The sequence below is a fragment of the Cryptomeria japonica genome, chromosome 11 (assembly GCF_030272615.1).
Source record: "Cryptomeria japonica chromosome 11, Sugi_1.0, whole genome shotgun sequence".
NCBI lineage: Eukaryota > Viridiplantae > Streptophyta > Pinopsida > Cupressales > Cupressaceae > Cryptomeria > Cryptomeria japonica.
The window spans coordinates 369,774-392,884 of record NC_081415.1 but is presented as its reverse complement, the minus strand read 5'-3'; the positions used below and the strand labels follow the sequence as shown (position 1 = coordinate 392,884).

At 38.0% G+C, this 23,111-nt stretch overlaps 1 protein-coding gene across 1 annotated transcript in view; it reads left to right on the top strand.

Annotated features, from left to right (window-relative positions):
• The window catches only part of LOC131075217 (NADH dehydrogenase [ubiquinone] 1 alpha subcomplex subunit 9, mitochondrial), a 47,433-nt gene extending 39,952 nt beyond the window's left edge, over positions 1–7,481 (top strand). The window contains exons 9-13 of the mRNA XM_058012049.2: positions 6,165–6,280; positions 6,422–6,545; positions 6,620–6,688; positions 6,815–6,935; positions 7,114–7,481. Of these exons, the coding sequence (XP_057868032.1) occupies positions 6,165–6,280; positions 6,422–6,545; positions 6,620–6,688; positions 6,815–6,935; positions 7,114–7,250 (567 nt within the window). The 3' untranslated portion in view covers positions 7,251–7,481. The remainder of the gene's footprint in view (positions 1–6,164; positions 6,281–6,421; positions 6,546–6,619; positions 6,689–6,814; positions 6,936–7,113) is intronic.
• Positions 7,482–23,111: the final 15,630 nt, after the last annotated feature.

The following is a 23,111-nucleotide window of genomic DNA, read 5'->3' as shown; positions in this document are numbered from 1 at the left end:
TAACAAAACCCTAAAAGACCTAGAAAACAAACCCCAGAAAGCAAAAAAGCAGGGGTCCCCATTTGCAATGGGGCGATGTGTGAAAATGTCACAACACACTCTCGGCCAAGCACACCTCTTCTACACGTCCACCTCCAGCGTCCCCAACACTCCGGGTACTTCCAGGTGTGCCAGACCTGGGTGGATTGTTCCGATCGCCACGTTTTGGTGCTTTCCTTGCACTCTCGGCTATGCGCATGTCCTGTACACGTTCACCTCCGACATCCCAACACTCCAGGTACTTCTAGGCTCTGACTTGTCCTTGTGCTCCCTCTGAACAAGGGTCGGTGAATCACCTAATCGCTTGGTCTTGACCACCCTATGGCTTCTACTCACCTTTATTGGAGTCTACTCACCTTGATCTGATTTCTTTTTAGGCAACGATGCCAAAATGTTTGCTACTACAACTGATAAATTAAATACAAGAATAATAATGTATGTGACAATACATAACAAACACAACAGTAAATTATATCTTTATTCGCACATGCAATTATTACAGAGAAGAAGATCAAAGATGGTCGGCCAAGGATTACAATTCACTCGACTATACCGTACTACCTTCCTTGGCAGGATTCAACATATTTAAAGGACTCGACAGTTGTCGAGAGGTACACAACTGTCAACCAACCGACACATTAACTACTGGAGAGTGACAACCCACTTAATACATGGGCAGATAACAAATATTATCAAACATAACTATAGGCATTTTATGCCGACTGCACTGACCTAAGTTCACTTTTGTGAGGGCATTCTAAAGTGATATCAACAAATTCAAGGTGGTTGGATCTTTGTTTGGAAATGTGGTGCTTGGAATGAGAAGCATCCTAGCTTAGGCAATTTGAGTGAAAGCTCATTTTTTTGCCATTTCCAATATGGGAATTAAAGCATGTACGAGAAATGATGATAAATCTTTGCCATCTCATCAAATAATAGAATATATTAGAGAGTAGGAGGAAGCATATGCAAAATTTGCCCTAGCACAAAGCATTTTTTAAGGAGGAGATCACAAAGCCTCCCTATGTCTCCATCTCATAGTGTCTTTACTAATGTTGTAGTAGAAAGCCACCTGTTTTTCAATAGGAATGAAGAAGAGCCCATTACTGTGAAGAGAATGCTGAGGCTATGGGAAGGTTGGGATCTCCTAACTAGCAAAGGAGGTTAAAAATATAGATACTTCATTGGCTCCCATTAGGAATTTATGGAAAAAACAAACAAGGGTGTCCTTTGTGTTTTGATGGATGGAAGGGTGCAAGAAATCGATCATTCATTAATGTGATTGCATTGTACCCTGAAGAGGCCATGTCTTTGAAAGTCGTGGATTGTGAGGGGCAAGTGAAAGATGCACAATTTATGGTTGATATCATTCTATCGTGCATTCAAAATGTGGGCCCTCAAAATGGTACAAGTCATAATAGACAAAGTGAAGAATTATGAAGTGCTTGGTATGCTGGTTGAGACGTGATTTTCAAATAATTTTGGACACCTTGTGTTGTCCACTCACATAACCTCATGCTACAAAATTTGAGTAGGAAAATAGAGGTATCAAACAAGTCTATGCTAAGATTGAAGAGATCCAAATGTTCATCACAAACCACATGTAGGCTATTATTAGACCATTTTCACAATTGGAGGTATTGAATGTAATTGGATCACTATTGAATGTGATTGAATCACTACAATTTTTGAATTTTACATCTCACACTAGTAATTGCTAATTTAAAAAAAAAAAATTGTTTATGCTTTCTTCTTTGTTTTTGTTTTTAACTTCTGAATATGTTGTTGATAGTTGATTCACATCCAACACAATCATCTTGAGATGACTTGTGAAGGTGTGCAAGTCACTTTCTAGCATGGTCATTAGCCAAAGTTGATTTGTATAAAGGCAATCCAATAGTGAAACGGCAACAAATGTAAAGCAGATGATCCTAGAAGACACTTGGTGGGATTGTGTGGAATACTCATAGTTTCATCGAGCCCATTATGAGTATGATTTGTTTTATTAACATGGTTAAACCATGTATGGGAGAGGTATATGATGGCATCAATTCAATGATTGAGAAGATCAAGTTTATCATAAATGAAAAATAACTTTCTTCGATGAATTGCAAACAATTTGTAGAAAATGACCACTCTACTACATCTTCTTGCTTTTGCATTGATGCCTAAAATTTACAGTGATGAGATTCTTGCTATTCCATAAAATGGGCCACCATACAAAGACATAGAAGTTAGTGAAGGCCCAGGGGGGTAAGCATTTACTAATCACGTCCCTGATTTTGGAATGGAGAATTTAGTTACTAATGAGTTTGTAGGCTTCAATGGTGAAAGCTTTTTTGCTCTCTACAACAAATATAGTAAGGATCACTCTTGGTGGTACCTCAATGGCCATACATCACTAAACCTCTAGAGTCTGCATTAAAACTTTGTTGCATTTAAGTTCCCTAATTTTTATTGCACTCTCTAAATTTGAATTGTTTTTCATTTTTAAAATAATAAAATCATTAAGTTCAAATTTGAAGTTTTATTTACAATTTTATAATTGTAACTCTCTCACTTTGCCTCAATAGGTTGCTAGTTCCTCTTCATTTGAGTGGAATTGGAGTGCATATTTCGTCATCCACTCAATGAAATGCAATCCCTCGGGAGCAAGCCAAAGGAACTAGTTTATGTACATTCCAACTTGCGCCTTGTTAAGCAAAATGAGTACAAGGAGGGGGGCATCGAGTTGTGGGATGTAGATCCAGAGTGAATTGCATTGGATTTTTCAGCTGCTACTCAATCTTCACTTTTTTGGAGTGGGATATCCAACATACTTTTAATGAGGGGTTAGTGGAGAAGTTGGGGGCGCTCATCATCACCTTACATAGGAAGAGATTGGAATTGCGGAAGCCAATTTGATTTGGCGGTTTGTCCCATAGGCTTTTGTTAGTCTCGTGGACGTTAAAATTTATTCTTCTTCTTCTTCTTCTTTAGTGTGAGTGTCAATGGGGCTGCATGTTGTTCTAATCTACTTGCAGCATCTAATGTCAACGATGATGCTGATGTTTGTCTTGATGATAAACCATATGATTCTTACTAAATATATTATTTTAATATTGAAGTTTGAACCAATGAACAATGAATATCTATCATGGTATTCAAGTTTTGACAAATTGATATCAAATTTGGAATTAGAATATTGTATTTCAAATTTGTAATATTTATGGTAATTTTGTTTAGGATGTGTGTGATTTGTTGTTCTGAATTTAATTCTGGTTTTTAGGCTGCAAACATGTATATACTTATGATTTGTATTCTTTTGTACAGATGTAACCAAATGTACCTACCCCCCTAAAAACTTCTGCTAGACCAACATACCGTACACACATACCCATATTTGTAGTTATTGATTTGTTAACTTAGATTGCTTCTTTCATAGTTGAAAAACTCTCCAAAAACTCTTTTGACTCATGAGTACTCCCGAGTCAAAATGTGAGGCGAGTTACTCGCCCAAAAACTCTCTCTGATTTTTTCCTATAAAACTCCCGAGTAAATGCAGAAAATCGCGAGTTTTATATTAAAAATTCCTCCAAATTCATATAATTTATTTTTTCTTGCTTGCAGTTAAAAAAGCACGAATTTTATTGGTGGTAAAGGTTTCAAAGGCCTTAATTGGGGCTTGGCTGCCCCTTTATCCTGTTGAGGGCATTGACCCCAAATCCCCACAAGGGGCACTGCCCCCAAACCCCCATGAGGGGGCACTATCCCTCATGGGGGTCTCTGCTCCAAAATCCCCATTAGTTATGAGAATATGTCAAATAAAAAACTTGATTACAATGTGGGGGTGAGGGGGAATTGGGATATAACTCTTGAGTGTGCCTCCTTAGACGTTATTATTGCACAACTTGCCAAAAATATCTTTAGATGAGGCAACTTCTACATATGACATGGCTAGTGGAAGTGGAATTAAAACTCATTTAGAGTTGAACTTGTTTTTTAGTCTATGGTATGTATCAAATTCTAATTTTGCTTTATATATGATGGATATGCTCAACAAATTTAGTAATATGCGTGTTTTTGAAAAATATGTTTAAACATTTATGTATATAAAATTTTCGATAAAGTTGCCAAGTTTTTCTCAAGTTTTTGCCAAGTCCTGAGTTTTTTAAAATTTTGGGCCAAAGGAGTTATTGCCGAGTAAGAGTTTTTCAACTATGGTTCCTTTTTCTTTGGGGATTTGTTATATTTTCTGTAACATTTTGTCTGTGAATTGTTTTGCAAATTTTTTACAAATATGTAAATCTTTTGTCAAGATAATGCCTCTATTTAAAAGATTCAGCATTAAGTATTTTCAGCTCAATATTTGTGATTGGATTCTCCTTAAAACAAATGTAAATGCCTCAAGTGAAATACTAATTTCCTTCTATAAAGTTAGAATTCCATAAATAGTCTATTCAGTAACACGATCAAACAAGTTTGGCAAGAAGAACAAGGTTGTTAAGAGGGTAAAATGCACATGATGAATCTCTCTTCTAGCTGAGGTTTTAGGATCTGAAATTTTAGGTGATATATAAAGGAATTTTCTTTTATCTGTGGTACTGATTTGGTGTAAATTGGACCTGTAATCAATGGATTATGCACAAAATACTTGAGAGCATGGTGACTGAACCCCTTTCTAAGGAGCCACTCAGGTACCATTTGTTTTGATGCTTAAGCTGACAATCAGTCCAATAGCTATTACTTAAGTTCCATTGACAAACTTTGGTTGTTGTAGACATAAAATGGCAACATAAATCGTCTCATCCTTTTTGAATATAGATCTCATACCTGCTATTTTGTTGAGCATTAAGTTCTGATTAGTATCAAAGCTACTATATGTATCTTTTCTTGAAGTTAGGTCAAAGATTCTGATTAGTATCAAAGCTACTATATGTATCTTTGCTTAAAGTTAGGTCAAACTGTCAGGTATTATATTGATGTTCTGAACATATTTAAAAAAAAAATTCTCCTATATGCCAGCTGCTCATTTGTCATCTTTCCTGTTTGGCAAACGGCTTAATTGAGATTCAAACAGGCTAGAAAAGCAAGAGGAACATATAAAAAGCAAATTGACATGGAATAATAACAAGAGAAATACAGTGGAATAGAATGAATTTGAATGATTGGTATAAGAATTTTATAAATGAATTGAAAGCAGAGGATTTTGTTTAGAAGATTTGATATGCTGAAAGATTTAAATGAATCTTGGGAGTTTGTGAAGAAAAACTTGACATGGAATTTTGAAGCCTTTCTCTGTAATAACACCCACCTTTAAGTGATATTCTGCTTATGGGTTATCGCCCTCCATAGGTGTAGGTGGGCTGACGATGTTTGATTAGTTTCAAAAGTTGGTCATAGGGTAGAAACCTATGGGCATAAAACTTGAATAATATATAATGCAAATGAAAAAAATCTCCACCTCGGCTTTCTCAGAGGTTAATTTTTATGCCAAATTGGCGGTTGGCCTCTCTAAATAACATTTATCTTTACCTTTTTATAGGGAGTCTTTGTTTTGTGTTAGGAGCTTAAGTTCAATTTTTTTCTTAGCACCTTTGGAAGAGGGGGAGCAATTGGTTTTGGACCAAATATATTCATTGTTGCCAATTGACTGCATTCACTTCTGTGAGGTTGGGTTTTTAACCCAGGAGATTTAGCCTCTGCTTTGTTTCCTTAAACCATTTAGGAATAATAGCAATTGGTCCTCCGAGTTCAATTGTGTTGTTTGTTTCCTGCTAGTCGTATTCAATTTTATGACCCACATTTACTCTGCTTACTTGGGGCATTCAGTCTACTAATTGCTTCTTTTAATGAGTTTACAGTGTACATTCATATTGGATGATTATTTTCTTGGAGTCAGGTTTGGGCTACAGGTCTTGATATTTATATGATAATCCTGTGTGCCTTCCATTTATACTAAAATTTACTCTAGGCTCATAGTTTGAGCTTGAAAATTGGTGACAGGTAAGGGATTGTCTTACAGGCTGTCATGCCTTTTCTACATGTTGCCATGCTTTTCCCCATTTGTGAGTTTGTTTCCTCTGATTTGCTATTTAAAATCAAAGACTTTTTAAATATATTTTACAACCATGTGATGGTTGCAGGCAACCATTCTAAGGCCAGCTGCTATGATTGGCACAGAAGATCGCATTCTTAATAAGTGGGCTCAGATAGCCAAGAACTGGGCGGTACTTCCTATTATCGGAGATGGTTGCACTAAGTATAAGTCATGCTCTTTAAGAATCAATGACAATCTCGAAATTTGCTCGTAGACCAAAATTTATTATTTTTGAAATTAATTTTTTTTAAACTTGTCTAATTGTGTTCTTCAGTGTTCATAGATTTAGATATGTCTTGACAGGCTTCAACCAGTTTATGTAATTGATGTTGCTGCTGCGATTATTGCGGCTTTGAAAGATGACGGGACTAGCATGGGAAAAACTTATGAACTGGGGGGCCCAGAAGTTTTCACCATGGAGCAGTTGGTATGAATTTTGCTGTACAATTACTCTGTCGTACAGTTTTTAATCAATATATTTGATACTTATTTTCACTACAGGTTCAATTGATGTTTGAAGCTATTCGAGAGGAGCCTCGTTACATTAAAATTCCCATCCCAATTGCTAGGGTACAAATCTTTTGCCCCCAAGTTTTATTATAGTGATGTATTCCACAATGTAACGTCCTTAATTAAAAATGGAAATGACTTGTTAATTCTGAAGCATCCATAAACTAAATATTGTCCATGTTGCAGCTTCTTGCATCACCAAGGGAATTCTTGATTAAAAAAGTCCCCTTTCCACTTCCAACGCCTGTAATTTTCAACCAAGCTTATGTGGACTCACTTTCAGTTGATAATGTGGTCTCTCAAAATGGTATGTGTTTCTATTGTTATGTTCCTGCACTGGTAGTCAAAATACATTTTTCTACTACCATGCAGCTTTCTATTAAGGAGTTTGAAATTCCAACAGTTCTAAATTCAGAGATTACTAGTAAAATATTGATACCAAAGCCTTAATACACTAATATTATGTGTACATCAATGATTGGCAGCTTTAACTTTCAGGGATTTGGGTATTATTCCTCGCAAGCTTAAAGGTTATCCTATTGATTATCTTTTGCAATATCGTACTGGGGGTCCATCATATGGTGCAACTGTTGGTGATCGTGTATCTGGTCCAGGATTTTAGCATAATCTGTTTTCTGTTAAATTTATATTGTAATTTCACTTTGGGCTCAAATAGTGTTGGTTTTGTTTACTAGGTATAAGAAGCGAACTGCTTTTTTCAAAGGTAAAAATGGTTTTTCCAAATTCACTATTGTTTTATTTTGAGCCTCAAACCAGCGAAGTACATTAGTTTGAGACTGGAAAATAAAGATCTTATATCAGAAAATAATTCAAGATTTGATTGTTCTTGGCATTTTTGGAGCTCTGGAGTCTGTACCTTGTTTAGTGGATGTTAGTTTAACTCCCATTGCTGGTTAATAATGAATTTTCAATGTACAAGAATAACTATGGTATGGTAGCAATTATAGATATGAAAACTACACAGATGCATCTGAATTTTACTGTTAACCATTTCTATAACTTCCATTACACATATGGGTCTCCCCATATGTGGTGATACTCGAAGAATATTAATTTTTTGATGACTGCACCCTCCTATGGTGCCTTGATGTGGTTATACTGCCTTGATGTGGTTATACCCAGTCAGTTTTGATGATTTGTAATGACTTTTTGATATATAATCCAAAAAAAAAAGGGTCTTGGGTCATCTAGTGAGTGACCCAAGACCCATTTGGTATTGCATGTCCTTACAAGCTCTTATGCCTATAACCATGTTACATATCTCATACTAGATAGAGAAATAACTTGAATTGATTATATTAATAGTTGATTAGTCTCGTATGGAAAAAAGAGTCCGGATCGGTTAATGAATTTGAAAACCTCACTATTGGATATGATAGCTTGAATTGATAGTTTCTTGAATACACAATTGGGTCAAATGATTATGTACATTTACTTTTAATATTTGTAACTATTCTAATTTAATATTTTAGTTAAAAGAAATGTGTTAATTTGCAAATATTCTATTCTAATTTAATATTTTAGTTAAAAGAAATGTGTTAATAGACCAAGTGGGTGCTATAATTTCAACCAATGTGGGATGAAGATGTAGTACTCGTGCAAGTCCACAAAATATAAAACTTACCAATAACTAAAGTGTTGTGACCATTTCACACATCGCCCCATTGCAAATGGGGACCCCCTTTTTTTTCGCTCGCTTTTTGCTTCGCTTTTAGGATTTTGTTAGTTAGTCAGTTGTCTGGATTTAGGGTTAAGCCTTAGGGTTTTAATTAACGTCTTTTCAAGCCAGAATCCAGTCAGTTTTGAGAGTTTTTGAGCTTCTTTCGTAGGATGCAAACTTTGAATGCAATGATTTCGCCAAATTGGTCTATTTTCAATTGGAATTTTGAGTGCAGAGCTTAAATTTGTCTAAGTGTTGATGATGAAATGTGATTTTTTGTCCAATTGACTAATTTTGACCAAATTTTGACTTTTTTGATTTTTGATCCCGGGCATTGAGAATGATTTGTTTTCGCCTCATGAATTGATTAAACTTGTAAAATCATGTTATTTTGGCCTGTAGGAGCAAAATCGCTCCTGTCCCTCAGTGAAGGACGGGAGCTCGTTTTCAAATATCTTACTATTCCTGCAGAGTCAAGATGAATTTCGAATTGTAAGTGATGGCGAAAGGCGAGATCTTTCCATTGAATATAAATTGAAGATTTTCATGAACACAGAAATGCCTCCAGGAGCAAAATCGCTCCTGTCCCTCAGTGAAGGATTGGAGCTACAAATCAAATTTTGCTTTGTCCTTGCAAGATTTTGACGACTTGACAATTCGAAGAGGTCCAAGGGAAGATGTTTTATCAGATGAATATAATTTGAAGTGCAAATATGAAGGAAAATGACCCAGAATGCTAAAATCGCTCCTGTCCCTCAGGAAGGGACCAGGGCGAAGTACATTATAGCTCCCGTCCCTCTCCAAGGGACCAGAGCGATATTCTTCATAGGACAAAATTCAGGCAAAGATCAAGGCAAGTTTGTGTTTGATGGCAAGGAAGACGATGAAATGAACTCATTGAAGACAAATTGAAGATTTTGAAACGTCAGCAAGGACCCAAAATGCCTAGTTCGCTCCTGTCCCTCAGGAAGGGACCAGAGCGATTTTTGTTATGCATGATTTTCTTGTCCAGTTTCAATCGATCCCAAGGCATGGATGAATGGAAGGGCGCATTACGAACCCATTGAATATAACTTTGAAGGTGATAAAGTGAAATGAAGACCACAAGAGCTAGAATCGCTCCTGTCCCTCTCCAAGGGACCAGGGCGATATGATGGTGATATTGTTTCTTATTCAAGTTTAAAACCGTTCCTCCATGATCAAGACCTTCCAAGATGGGGAACAAGGAGGCAAGGACGTTTCAAGGCATTTCAATCAAGCACAAGTTACCAAGGTCATCACATTGAAGGAATTTGCACTCTAAGACCCAGTTCGCTCCTGTCCCTCAGGAAGGGACCAGAGCGATATTTCCATAAAGGTATGAATTTCAAAAAACAAGCAAGTGTCAAGCTACCAAGAGAATCGAAGGGACGTCATTTCACGCATTGAAGATAATTGCAAGTTGAAGAAAACAAGAACAAGCTCACAATGTTGAACTTCGCTCCTGTCCCTCAGGAAGGGACCAGAGCGATATTGGGTATATTGATCAATTTATGCAAAAATGACGTTAAGACAAGGCTTCACAAGGTCATACAAGGTTCAAGGCGTCTTTTGAGGGTGATATATCAAAGTTTGGAACGTCCAAATGTTGTCAAACAAGCTAAAAAGCTCATATCGCTCCTGTCCTTTGGACAAGGACCAAAGCGATTTCATCAAAAACACTCATACTCCTTCAAAGTCAAGGCAAGGCGAGGATGGACAAGGTAAAAGACGCTATTTGGAAGGCAATAAACGATGAACAAAGGTTAGATGTTTACGAATTTAAGCCAGGACATGGAGATCGCTCCTGTCCCTCTCCAAGGGACAAGGGCGATGATACATCCAAAGCCACTTATGCGCACGTGCAAGGCGATCTAACTTGAAGGACCCGACAAAATGGGTGATTTGAACGTGGAAATGAAGAAGTTGAACGTGGAAGTTACAAGAAATCATGACAAAAATGGTGAATCGCTCCTGTCCCTCTCCAAGGGACCAGGGCGATGAGGTACGTCTACTCCATTTTCAAAATTTGGCGCTCAAATGAACATTTTAAATTTACCTTAAATGCTAAGATCGATGAGTTTTGAAAATCCTATTAAATTAGCATTTAAAAAATTGCGTTTGGCATTTATTAATTATTTTGCCTTGTTTAAAAATCAAAATTTATTAATTAAAAATCAAAGGCATTTAATAATTAATTAATTAATCAAAAAAAAATAAAAATCGAATGGAGCGCTTTGACATGGAGGTCGGCCTTTATCATCTAATTAAAATCGTTTAAAAATTGATTTATATCACCAAGTCGGCCTTAATGAATGGAAGAGGTGAGCGCTATAAAAGGAGAGTGAAAACTATCATTTTTACATCATTATTTTATCATTCAAGTGCGAGCCTTCATCCCAATCAAAGGTGGTGCGAAATTGTGTTTGAAGAAGTGCGAATATCATCCAAAGGTGGCGCTAATACTTCCAAGGTGGTGCGATATTTGAAGATCTATATTGAGCGAATTTGCCAAGATTTGAAGGTCACGTTAAAGGCGATATTTGAAGATCACGTCAAGGACAAAGGTGGCGAAATTGATTTCTTGAGGAGATCACGTTGAAGATCATCTACACCTCAATTTTGCCTAGGCGAATTTTGTTCTTTTTGCATTCTAGAGTTAGCTCTCTATTGAGGTATGGCGATTTGATTTTATTGTTTTATTTATTCATCGTCATATTTTAAATTTTGAGTTATTTTGAATTTTGAATTCCTAGCTCAATCGTTTTATTTTAGGAAATGATAACTCAAAGACTTATCATGAAGTTTCCTAAAATTTATCCTCTAATCTATGTTATTTATTGCAAAATCTAGCTTCTCATTATGAAATGTTGTATAGGTATGGCGACCCCGAAGGCGGGAGCATCCACCAGTCACTCAGCTCTCATGAAAGAAGATCAGAAGACCGAAGAAGTGGAGACCAAGATCGTGTCGAAGTGGAACAACATTGGAGATACCAACTTGGGGAACTTCAGCACGAAGAAGTTTCGAGAGGTCCCTTACATTGGCAAGCCATCACCTGTCGCCCGGAGAATAATCGAGAGTGGTATCATTAAGGCGGCTGGTTTTCCTCCAGCTGTTCAGTGCCACGAGTTGATGATCGAGTGTGCTCGTCACTATGATCCACAGTCCAGGACGATCGTGTCCAAAGAGGGAAACACTTTGGCGTACCTTTCAGAGGAAGCTATAAGTGAAGCTTTCCATCTTCCAGAGCACAGGGACATGATATACAAGAGCATAGAAGGAGCCAGATCAATGTACGAAGATGATCCAGATGCTTGTCTAAGCATTATCAATAAGAACTGGCTACTCAAAAGCCGTCCCCGTCTGAGCAAGGTCCCGAACACACCGCACATGATTGATTTCCAGGAGGAGTACAGAGATTTAATTACCATGCTCAACCGAGTTACAGGAGCCCCTCATGCCTTCTATTTTGAGAAGTGGATGTTTTACTTCATCCAGGTGATTGTTCAAGGGAAAGGTACGATACATTGGGCTAGGATGATTAGCCATTGCTTGGATGTACAGTTGAGGAGACTCAAGGCTACTAAGTCCTTCCACATGAGTTCATATGTCATCTATGCCTTGATCAGGAGTGTTGAATACGCAGGACTACCTCATAGAGGAGTGATTGGAAGAGGACCCGGCGAGGTCAGAGCTTGTGATTCCTACGCCTACTTGCATCATCCGCCAGGGAGCAACTATAAGTTGGTTAACGATACTTTCACGATGAATATCACCAGGACGTTGCAAGGTGGAATTCACAACAGATTATCTCAGGATGCCCAGGAATTCATAAAGAGGTACGGTGCTTGGTTCATTCAGTTTCCCAAGTTCACTTATATTAGAGTGCATGGATGTCCTTTACCTCCATACATGTTGCCGAGATATCCGACAGACAGAATTGTGTTACTTGAAGTAACAAGACAGTTGGCAGCATATGTGAAGGCATTCAGACACAGACATCAGAATGGAGTTCCAGTACCTATCATTTTGGGTAATTCAGTTGAGGTATGTCCTAATGCTTTAGCTATGGATGACGTAGAGAAGGAGTTAGCCTTGTATTCTTTTTCATCTTTTGCTTTGAGAGAAAGCTTTGATCCACATGGACATTTAGAGGAGACAGTCGGCAGGAAGTTTAGACATGAGTACCAGATTGAAGATTTTATTATGAATCTCTTAGATGATCTTGAAGTGAAACGGAAAATGCATTCTAGATTGCCTTTGGATTTCATCAGGAAATGCAGGATTTACAGAGTGGCCGACCAAGCTCAGGACAGTGGCAGACATATCCAGTCTTCCTATGATCGAGAAAGCAAATCAATAAGGTTGGATTGGAATGAGCCCGAGGTCATGGATTTAGATACTTTGATGGCACCAATCTTGTCTTGTACTCGCAGATGGGTTGACATTCAGCATCAGAAGTTGAGAGAACAAGGTATATCTATGTCTTTCACTTTGGAAGAGAAACCTGCCGAAGGTGGAGCTAGTGTGAGTGAAGGCAATCCTAATCCTAGGAATTCAGGTGAAGGTAACCTTCGATGTGCCAGTGAGGGCAATCTCCATTCAAGAGGTTCGAAGAGGAAAGAGAGACCTGGAAAGAGAGAGTCTTCCAAAAAGAAACAAGAGGCTAACAGAGATCGATCATCCGGTACTTCTTCTAGACCTGAGAAGAGAACAATTCAAGTTGAAGAATCCATGGAGTCGATGGTACAGAACGATAGGCAGGAGGAAGGACAGGCACAACATGGTTCACCAGATGGATCTCTCCAAGACTATGAGTTAGATGAAGACAAAGAAGACAATGAAATAACATCTCCTCCCAGACAAGAAGAAATAGTGCATAAAGAGATTCAAGTTCAAGAAACCAGATCGATTATCCCAGATTGGTTGAAGGAAAGATTAACCAAGGTGATCGTAGTAGAGGACGAGGACAATGCAATTGATTTAGAGAGCCTTGTTGGACGCTCACATGAAGTAACAGAAAAGAAGAAGGCTACCAAGATGTCCAAGATGATTCGAGATGAGACTGGATCCAGAAAACTGCAGATAGCTACACCGGCAGCAGACAAATATGAAGGTGAGATCCTAGCAGAGGAATATGATATACACACTTTTGAGTTAGGACCATCCACAACAGAGCAGACTTTAGATGATGCTACCGATTCATTTGAAGCATTGAAAGACAAGCTTAGAGAAGAAATGGAGAAGAATAGAAAGCTTGAGAGAGAGGTCGGTGCATGGAGGACATATTTCAGTCACATCAATGAACCTTTGGGATGTCAGGATCCAGTTAGATCACCAGTGCAAGCATTGCCGCTTCAATCAATCAATGAAGCAGAAAGATTCAAGAACATGGTCCAACGTACAAGTAATTGGATGGATAGATCTCATACAGTGGCTGTAGAGTTTGTAACAAGGATGATGAAGATTATTCATCAAGCTATCCAGGTTCTTGAGATGATCCACAATTTGATGATAACAGTAGCTGCATTCGCCCATACCAAGGACGTTATCATTCCTGTCTTGAAAGTTATTAGACACACATCAAGGAAGATTTTAGCGCAGGAGAAGATCTTGGATGGAGAACCTCACAGTTTGTTTCATTGGTCAACCTTACTCCATATGAAGAATGTTTTCTTCGAAGACATCAGTACTAGATGTGGCCAAGTTAAGGAGGTGATCAATTCGATCCAGGACAGAGTATTTGAGGTACTTCGTACCATTCTTGACAGAAGGATCGAGGTCGAGACAGATGTGGATATGCAGGAACTAGAGGATAGAATCAAGATCATCTTTTGCAAGGACGCAAATGTTACAGATGAGCAGTATGATCAGATGTTTGCCACCATGCTCTTGATTGAAAGAACAAAGGAACTTGAATCTACTTGGGAGGCGGCTCTTCTAGATGCATTCGATCAAGTCATCCACTTAGAAGAGAGTATGAAGAATCTTCCCGAGATTCCAATTGCAGAAATCGAAGGAATCGTATCAAGATTCATTGCATATGCTAAGAAAGAGAATTGGAAAGGGAATAAGATTCTAGATGAAAGGTTGTTACAAATGACATGACATCTTATTTCTCATTGGTTTATGTCTCCTAGGTTTTTGTGCCAAATTTAATATTTGGCTATGCATTTAATATTGTTCAGTAAAAAGGAGGCCATTTGTAACAAACCCTAATTAGGGTTTAGATGTCATGATCTTGACCGTTGATCTACTTTCGATCCGGACCTTTCATTGTAACTGGGGATGCTATTTATACCCCCATTTTTCAAATCATTTAAAAATAGTTAATAGTGTAATAGTCAATAGTTGACCTAAGAGAGATTAGAGCTAGAAGCAATTTTATTTTGTAGCAAGATTGAGTTTTGAAGAGAGGAATTCAAGCAATTGTTGTACATGATGATTTGGAAATCAATGAAATATTGAAGTTATGGTGTTTTGTTGCAAATTTCTTGAGTTATCTTCATGGTTGTTTGATTTACTTGAATTGTGCTCAATCAAAGTAGCTTGTTAATTTGAAGGACATTGTGTGAGACTTGATCTTTGGTAGGATTCGTAATCCAAACCACTAGCTTCTTGCTGATTGTAGGAACGCCTTGCGTGGTCGACTGGAGAATACTTTGAATCCCTTAATCTTCAATCATTATTGCATCTTGGGTATGTACCTTCGTGGTAGTGTCCTTGATCTTTGATGCATTGAATATCATTTTATTACCTTAGAAGATCGCACTAATTTCAATTGAGTTGTTATCTTATGGCAAAATTGAAGTTGGTTGAATCTTGCCAAGTCTTGTCCATACTAAGTCATCCTTAGGGTTAGATTGGATTAGACCTCTTTCAAACCCTACTCTTTTTTGTTATTTTTGAAAAGTTTCTTAAGTTTAGTAAAATCTTGAGCTTTCCGAATACGTAAGGCCCCTTGGAGGAAACAGCAAATCACATCATACCGCTGGAAGCTTGTCCACACGTAGAGACGCTACTAAAAGAACCTTGGAGTCTACCTAACTGATCCTTTATGCGTATCTTCAACAGTTAGAGACTATTTTCTCAAGAGAGGATAAGATGCCTATTGGTATTTTATTCTGTGTATGATGGTGTACAAAATACACGTCAACATAAAGACACCCTAAACATCAATATTATGGGCATGCCAATGCCATAGTCATTTAGTGAGTGACTCAAGACCCATTTGGTCTTAATGAATCTAAGACTATCTAGAGCACAATTAATATTGCATGTTCTGTGCATGTATATTCAAGTTAAAGGCCTTGGAATAGTTGTGCACATTTCGACTTTTTTCCAGCTTGTTAGAGATGGCCTTGCCATTTCTTGGGTTTGAATTTATGTATGTAAAAATTTAAAGATTTCATTCTCATCCACATTCATACAACACCTGATTCTAGAAAAATAAATTGAATGAATGATTCAATAATCGGATGATTATATTGAACGATATACACACGTATATATAGAGGTTACAAGACGATGTTCTATAATTAGAATATAACGTTAAAGTAAAAGACTAAAGAGCTAAACGTTAAATTAAGCGTGAAAGCTAAATTAAGCTTAAAAGCTAATTAATTAAAAAGCTAAATGAGTTCACAACTAAAAATAGAAGATGACCATTTTTAGATGACCATTATAGAAGATATTAATATCATTTTAACACCCTCCCTAATGGTCATCATACTCAATACCCTACAGAAGACACTGCAGGTGTTATGATCACAGATGCAAAGAACACTTTCTTGCTACGGAGACCCTCCCAGGATCTGCAGAATGTAAATGACCAAGAGTACCAAAAGCCATCCAAGCGAATGTAGCCCTCACATGCGAATTAGAGATCTAGCACACGCGAATTACTGAAGCCTAAAACCATGATTTTGAGGAAGAGTACCAACTCCAAAACAGAGTGCAAGATACCACGGTTGTAGAAGTTCGCCCTCGCAAGTGCGACCTAAACTGACTGCAACAAAGCACGATTTTTGAGGAGAAAAATCGATCAAAACTAGAGAACTTCTAGAATCACAAACCCCACGCGAACTTCGTGTATTATAGATGATTTTTGAGGAAAAAATCATAAAAACCAGCAAACAATTTTTGAAGAAAAAATTGTGAAAACCTAGAAATTTGAGGTTACAAAACATCGTTTTTGTGAAAAAAACAGTAAAACCTAGATAACCGAAATCTTACGCGAACATCACGGATTACAGATAAGATAATTTTTAATGGAAAATTATAAACCCGGCGAACAATTTTTGAGGAAAAAATCGTGAAAACCCTCCCATGATTTTTTGTGGAAAAAATCAAAAAATCGATAGACAAATTTTCAGAAAAAAATCGTAAAAACCTTGAGACTTGTAAGTCAAGGTTTGACCTAAATCAATCTGATAAAGGTAACGATATTCAGATATCGTGAACATGCACTGTTTCCAGGTGTTGTGGCAGTTGTTGAACTTTTGACTGTGTTCCAACATGATGTTGGTCAAAGATGCCATCACGAAAACGGAGGTTGAACGAGGTCAACCTAGTGAAAGCATGAGACAAGAATCTGATTCAAAAATCAGAATAGAAGCAGCTGCACAAAAAATCTGAAACCTTTGGAGGAGAATTCTGACATGAATTCTAAGGTGCAAATTTTGAGGTTTGGAAGAAACCTAGAAATTAAATTTTTTTGCAAGCTTAAAACAGCATAAACGGTGCCCCAAAAACAACAAAAATCCCAACGTCCACAGAAATAGAAGAAATTGATAACTGTTTTTAAATTCCAAGGCAAATTTGCTGGCACAAAATTTGAGCCACAAAAAATGAAGCACCTAGAAAAATATGAGGCCAACCCAGAAAAGCTGTCGAAAAACCCACCAAGAATCTGAAATCAGAATGGAGATCTGATGGCTCAAAAATCGAGGCATGAAAAACGAAGCACCCAAAAAATTTGACGGCAACCCAGTTGAAGTCTCGGAAAACCCACCAAGAATCTGCAACCAGAATACAATTTCGACTTGAACTGAAGGGTCAAAACCTTAGTCGAAAATTGTAGAAACCTTAGGAAAATTTTCAATCTGCTAAAAAAAACCCTCCAAGTTGTAGGCCAGAAAAATATCCAGAACCCTAAAAAAACATGAACTACTGCCCAGCGCAAATAAATTTGCCCACGAACCAAAAACCCTCGAAACCCTCAAAAAACCTTCAAAAAAACAATTTTTTTTTTTATTTATAAAAAAACAATAAAAAAAAATCTGGAAAATATTCCAGAAAGAAGGCCATGAATTTTTATTAAAAAATTCGCCAAACTTTAAAGAATCCCATCGATCTGCTCTGATACCATGAAAAATAAATTGAATGAATGATTCAATAATCAGATGATTATATTGAACGATATACACACGTATATATAGAGGTTACAAGACGATGTTCTATAATTAAAACATAACGTTAAAGTAAAAGACTATAGAGCTAAAAGCTAAATTAAGCGTGAAAGCTAAATTAAGCTAAAAAGCTAATTAACTAAAAAGCTAAATGAGTTCACAACTAAAAATAGAAGATGACCATTTTTAGATGACCATTATAGAAAATATTAATATTATTTTAACAATTCTAAATCGAACAATTAGTCTCTATCGATGAGGTTCCCCCACAACACACAGACACACACTTTTTTAATTGTATGCCCACACATACGCTTACACTTTTTAATCATTTACACTTACATATCGATTGAATTTTTGAGTTGTATGTTAAAGACAGTTGAATAGCTGTGCACATTGAAGTTCAACTCCTTTCTAGCATGTCAAAAAAATGGCCTTTGCCGTTACTGGGGTTTGAATTCACATACCTAAAAAATTATATCTGATGCTCAATCGGTTTCTATGTGTTGACATGATCAATATGGCACGTTTACTCAAGCATGTTGCACTTGGTTTAAAAAGCTCCCGCCCATCCTCTCTAGGAAAAACGGGTTGACCTAGACATTTAATTCTGATTGGGGTTGGAAATACTTTGAGAAGTGAGTAAAACCCTTTTTGAGATGTATTTAAGTCATCTAGGTCGGATTTTTAAGTAGTATGTAATTTGCAAGGATCAAAATAGAGATTTGGAGTCCCTAATTCCCTCCATTTTGAGAGGCAGTGGTTAAGCGAGAACAGACGAAGATAGAAATTATAGCATTTCAAGCAACAGTGAGCAGGATGGAAGAACTATTGAATAACTTAATGGGGTTCTTTTGATTGAATCACAATGAACAACTTGCACCCACACCAACTATGATTAGAAGGGTTGGATATGATTTTTCATTATATATGAAACATGCGAGGAAGTAGAGCTGTATTGGCGGATAACCTTGTAGAAATGGCAGCTCAATTTAGAGACTTGGTTGGGGCCTACCTAGGAACATGCCACGAGAGAACCTATCCCATGCGATCATGTAGGCGGTTTGACCTCGAGGGGGATGTAGGAAAATCTCCACACATGACATGTTTATTTTCTCCCATGTTCTATATATATATATAGGGGAGAAGAGCCAATACGTGCGTGGGGTCCAAAACATACAATGGTATTGGGGCGGTTAGGGGCTCACAAGGGTGCATCTGATCGGCCACGACTATTCTAGCTCCAAAACAGACATTTCATACAGCGTGTTAGTGACAGGTTAGTCAATCACAACCGTTAATTGCAAAATCGACGGTGTAAAACGCGCGACTAACACGCGTGTTAGTCAATCCGTACTGTCTTTTTGGAGCCACAATAGACACGTCCCATCTGATCACCTAGTATATGTCAGGTTAATAGTAAAAAGTTACACATTTTCAAATCTATTAAATAATAGATATAATTTGTACACATTTTGGTTGAGTACAAAAGTAAGTGGTCAAACAAGTGGGACTAGATCAATCTGCACCTGTCCATATCACTGACACATTCTACCGTGCCCATTATTGGGCTGTATGTTCAAAATATGCATCCACATAAACCATAAACAACCAAAACAACAACAATTTATAAAGCCTCACCACCCTACTAATAAACCATCATAACAATACTAGATTGCCACGTGAAAGTCCATGGACTCAAAACACCACCATCATAGGTCACGTAATACAACTAGTTAGACCACGCGTGCCTACTAAGACATGACCAAGTTAACATGTTACTATACCCTTTGTCCCATCTGTCCAGGTCAACCGCATAGGTAGTGGTTACTTCATCGCACACATATTGGTCATATAACCACCACTCCCACTTGCATCCATTGTAAAAAACATCTAAGGCCACCATTTTCCATTGAAGAGCAATCAACTTAGAAATAAATGGCGAAAAGAAATTGGAACTACAAAATCAATAGACATTCAAAATTCAAACTAGAAAGAGTATAGACATTAATGAGGCCACAACAACAAATCATACATCTTAGAAATACAAATAGACATGAAATTATCTCATTTGAGTCACGAAGAAGACACAACCATCGAAGAGGAGCAAGAAGACACAACAGGCATCAAAGAGGAGGAATAAAATACAATTTTGAGGTATTATTCTTGTTCCATTTTATACGTGTTAGTTTGTTAAACCCTTTCTTACTGCTTCGCAATTTTAAGGAAATTTTCTTTCTTTTGTTTCATGATGTTCGTATCTTTCTTAGTTTTCAAAACAGTTACTGCTTTCCATCCTAATGATTTATTTAGTTTCTTAAAGTCTTATTGTTCCATATCGTTACTCGTTTTTCACTCTTTCTTTGTTTCACATCCTTTCCGTTTTACAGTCTCTGTTTGTTCTCATATCGTAACAGTTTTTCACTCTTTTGTTTGTCTCACATCCTTCCTCTTTTACAGTGTTTGTTTGTTAAACCATTTCTCACTATTTTATGATCTTAAGGAAATGTTCTTACTTTTGTTTCGTTCAGGTTCATACCTTTCTCATTTTTGTAAACCCTTAATTGTTATATATCCTCATGCTTTGATTACTATCTTAAACCATTACTATTTCACATCCCTACTATTTTACAATCGGTAATATTGATATTACATTAATATTTAAAATCAGAAGATTACATACCTTTAAAAAATCCTTCAAAAAACATCCCAAAGAGAGGGAGAAATTTAAACCTCGTGGCTGCCGGCCGAAGCTATTCTAGCTCCAAAACAAACCTTTCATACAACGTGATAGAGACGTGTTAGTCAATCGCAACCGTTTATTGCAAAATCAACGGTGTAAAACGCACGACTAACACGCGTGTTAGTCAATCCGTACTGCCGTTTTGGAGCTATAATAGACACATCCACGACTGCGTATGGGTCAATTCACCCAGTAGTCATTGAAGTCAAATTTTGCCCTTGTCAGCCTGTTGGGACCTCAAAAATTTTGCATAAATTTGAGGACCTAGGTTCAAAATTTTGCTAATGAACACTCAGAATACCATTTTGTAGGATAACATGCCATGTTAGTCATTTGTAGTTGTAGGTGGTGTTAGTCGCATAAATGTTGCAGTGCGCATAACATGCAGGTTATCATACTACAACAGATGGTAGGTGGCGCATAACACGAGGGTTATGCTAATGGGGTGTCAATAACATGTAGGTTTTTGATCTAACAGAGGCTAAGAAGCTATAAAGTACGTTATATGCGTGTTATTGACCGCCCAACATTCTTTCATAGCCAAACATCCGGTTGCCTTTGACCCTTTGTGAGGCAGCAAAAAGTTAGTGTGGCCGCACAATCAAAGAGGGCACTGCGGGATAGCAAGATACGACGGCTGACGAGGAAGTTTTTACCCCGCACAGTTCCAAGGCTTATGCAAAGTGTGGTGCGGGGGAAGCAAGAATAAAGGGGGATAGAAGTCCCCTCTACCCTGCATCGGTTGAAGATGGAACAACAAAGGAAAGAAAGGCTTGTGTGAAGGCTTCCTGGGGGATAGCGGGGAAGGAAGGAAACATTACCATGCAACCCTGCATGGCATAGAGGAGCACAAAGAAGATGCTACGGGGTAGGAAAGAAGGCTCAAGGAGACCTTCTCCTCGCCACCCTGCAGGGGTCCCGATGCACGTAGAATGACAACATGAGGAGAAAGGAGGGGGTACGGGAGGAAGAAAGCCCGTCACCGCGCAAGGGTCTTGTGGGTGCGAAGAAGGCTGTGTAGGGTAAGTAGTTGATGGGAAAAGAACATCCCCGCTACCCTGCACGGTAGTAAGGGAATACCAAGAGAAAATGCGGGCTGAGCAAAACAAGAGGAGAAAGGTGTCCCCGCTACCTCGCGCTTCATGTGTGAGCAATTAAATGGTGATGCGAGATAACATACAAAAGGAGCATGGGAAGATTTGGTGTCCCAGTTATCTAGCGTAGTGAAATGGGCCAGAACGATGTCACCACGGGGTAAGAACAATCCTAGTGGGATTTATACCCTGCCACCCTACAATGTGAAAAGCGAATGGCAGAAGGCCTCGTGGGGTATCAAATAGAAGAAGGCAGTGGGTGGCCCCGCTACTAGCTACCCCGCACCTGGCAAAATGAGATCACCCCCTCAGGGTGAAAAATCATGAAAGCGACTGAGACCCCACCACCCCTCATTGTAAAAATTGATGAGAAGATGGATTTGTGGGGTAGCATAATGGTGTAGCGAGGGAATTTCCCCACTATTCCGCGACATCTCAAGCTAAGGTCAAGTGACCTCGTGGGGTAAAATGAACAAAGGAGATTTAGTTTCCCCACTATTCCGCAACCATAAGCTTGAAGAGGGAGGATTTTTGTGGGAGTAAAAACCAAAGTGAAAGGTAGGTACCTGCTAGCTCGTAGAAGGATTGTTGTTGAGGAAGCACATAACGTGCATGATAGTCAACTTGCAGAAACATGCCAGCATGCAACCCGATTGCTAAATTGTCCACACAGATGGCTGACTAGGGATTGATCAGAGGACATGTGTGAAGTTTTGATGCCACAGATGCTTGCTGATAGACTCGAGAGTCCACATGGTGTTGAACGAGCTTGACCCAGTGATTTGAACGATGAAAATGATGACAAGTGGCTTCCAAGTGGTCAGATATAGGATTTGATACGCAGAGGTCGATGCCTAAAAATGGTAGATCTTCCCATCCAATTAGAGCAGGTTGACAGCAAATGGAGGATGCATTAATGGAAATCCCGTTGTAGATTGTTGTGTGGCTCGAGGTGATTTGCAAAGAGGATATCAGATCTTACGGACATGTGGAGGTCACTAGATTTAGTAATCTACTCTTAGGGATTGATTCAAGATGGCAGATGATGGAGTTAATGATGGAAGCTGATCAACAAGTGGGATAGATTTTCTTCACGGCTCAAGAGATTTCTTTGGGTGGTTGTAGGCTCATGGTTCCAGAGGCTCCCATTGTAGCTGCTCACATTTAATGCCTCCAAAAAGACTGTGTGGAAAAGGGTTTTTAAGCTATTAGATTTTGACAATGTGTCTTGTCTGGCCTATAGCTTGTTTTTGCTCCATGGTTGATATAAAAGGGAATTCAGGACTAGAAAGACAGATTCTGAAAAACTTCCCAGATAACATGTAATAGAAGCCAAGGAACATAGAAAGTGAACATTTTCTTCCTATAGATGCCCATTGTTATGATGTATACTTATATTTTTGAAAATTAATAAAGGTCATTTTCAGACTGTCTCATGCTTTGTGTCCACATGTTGTATGAATTCTTATGTTAATGAAATATGAATTAATCCTCTTCAAGATGGAGTGTATGATTTTGAATTCGGCTCTCTTTC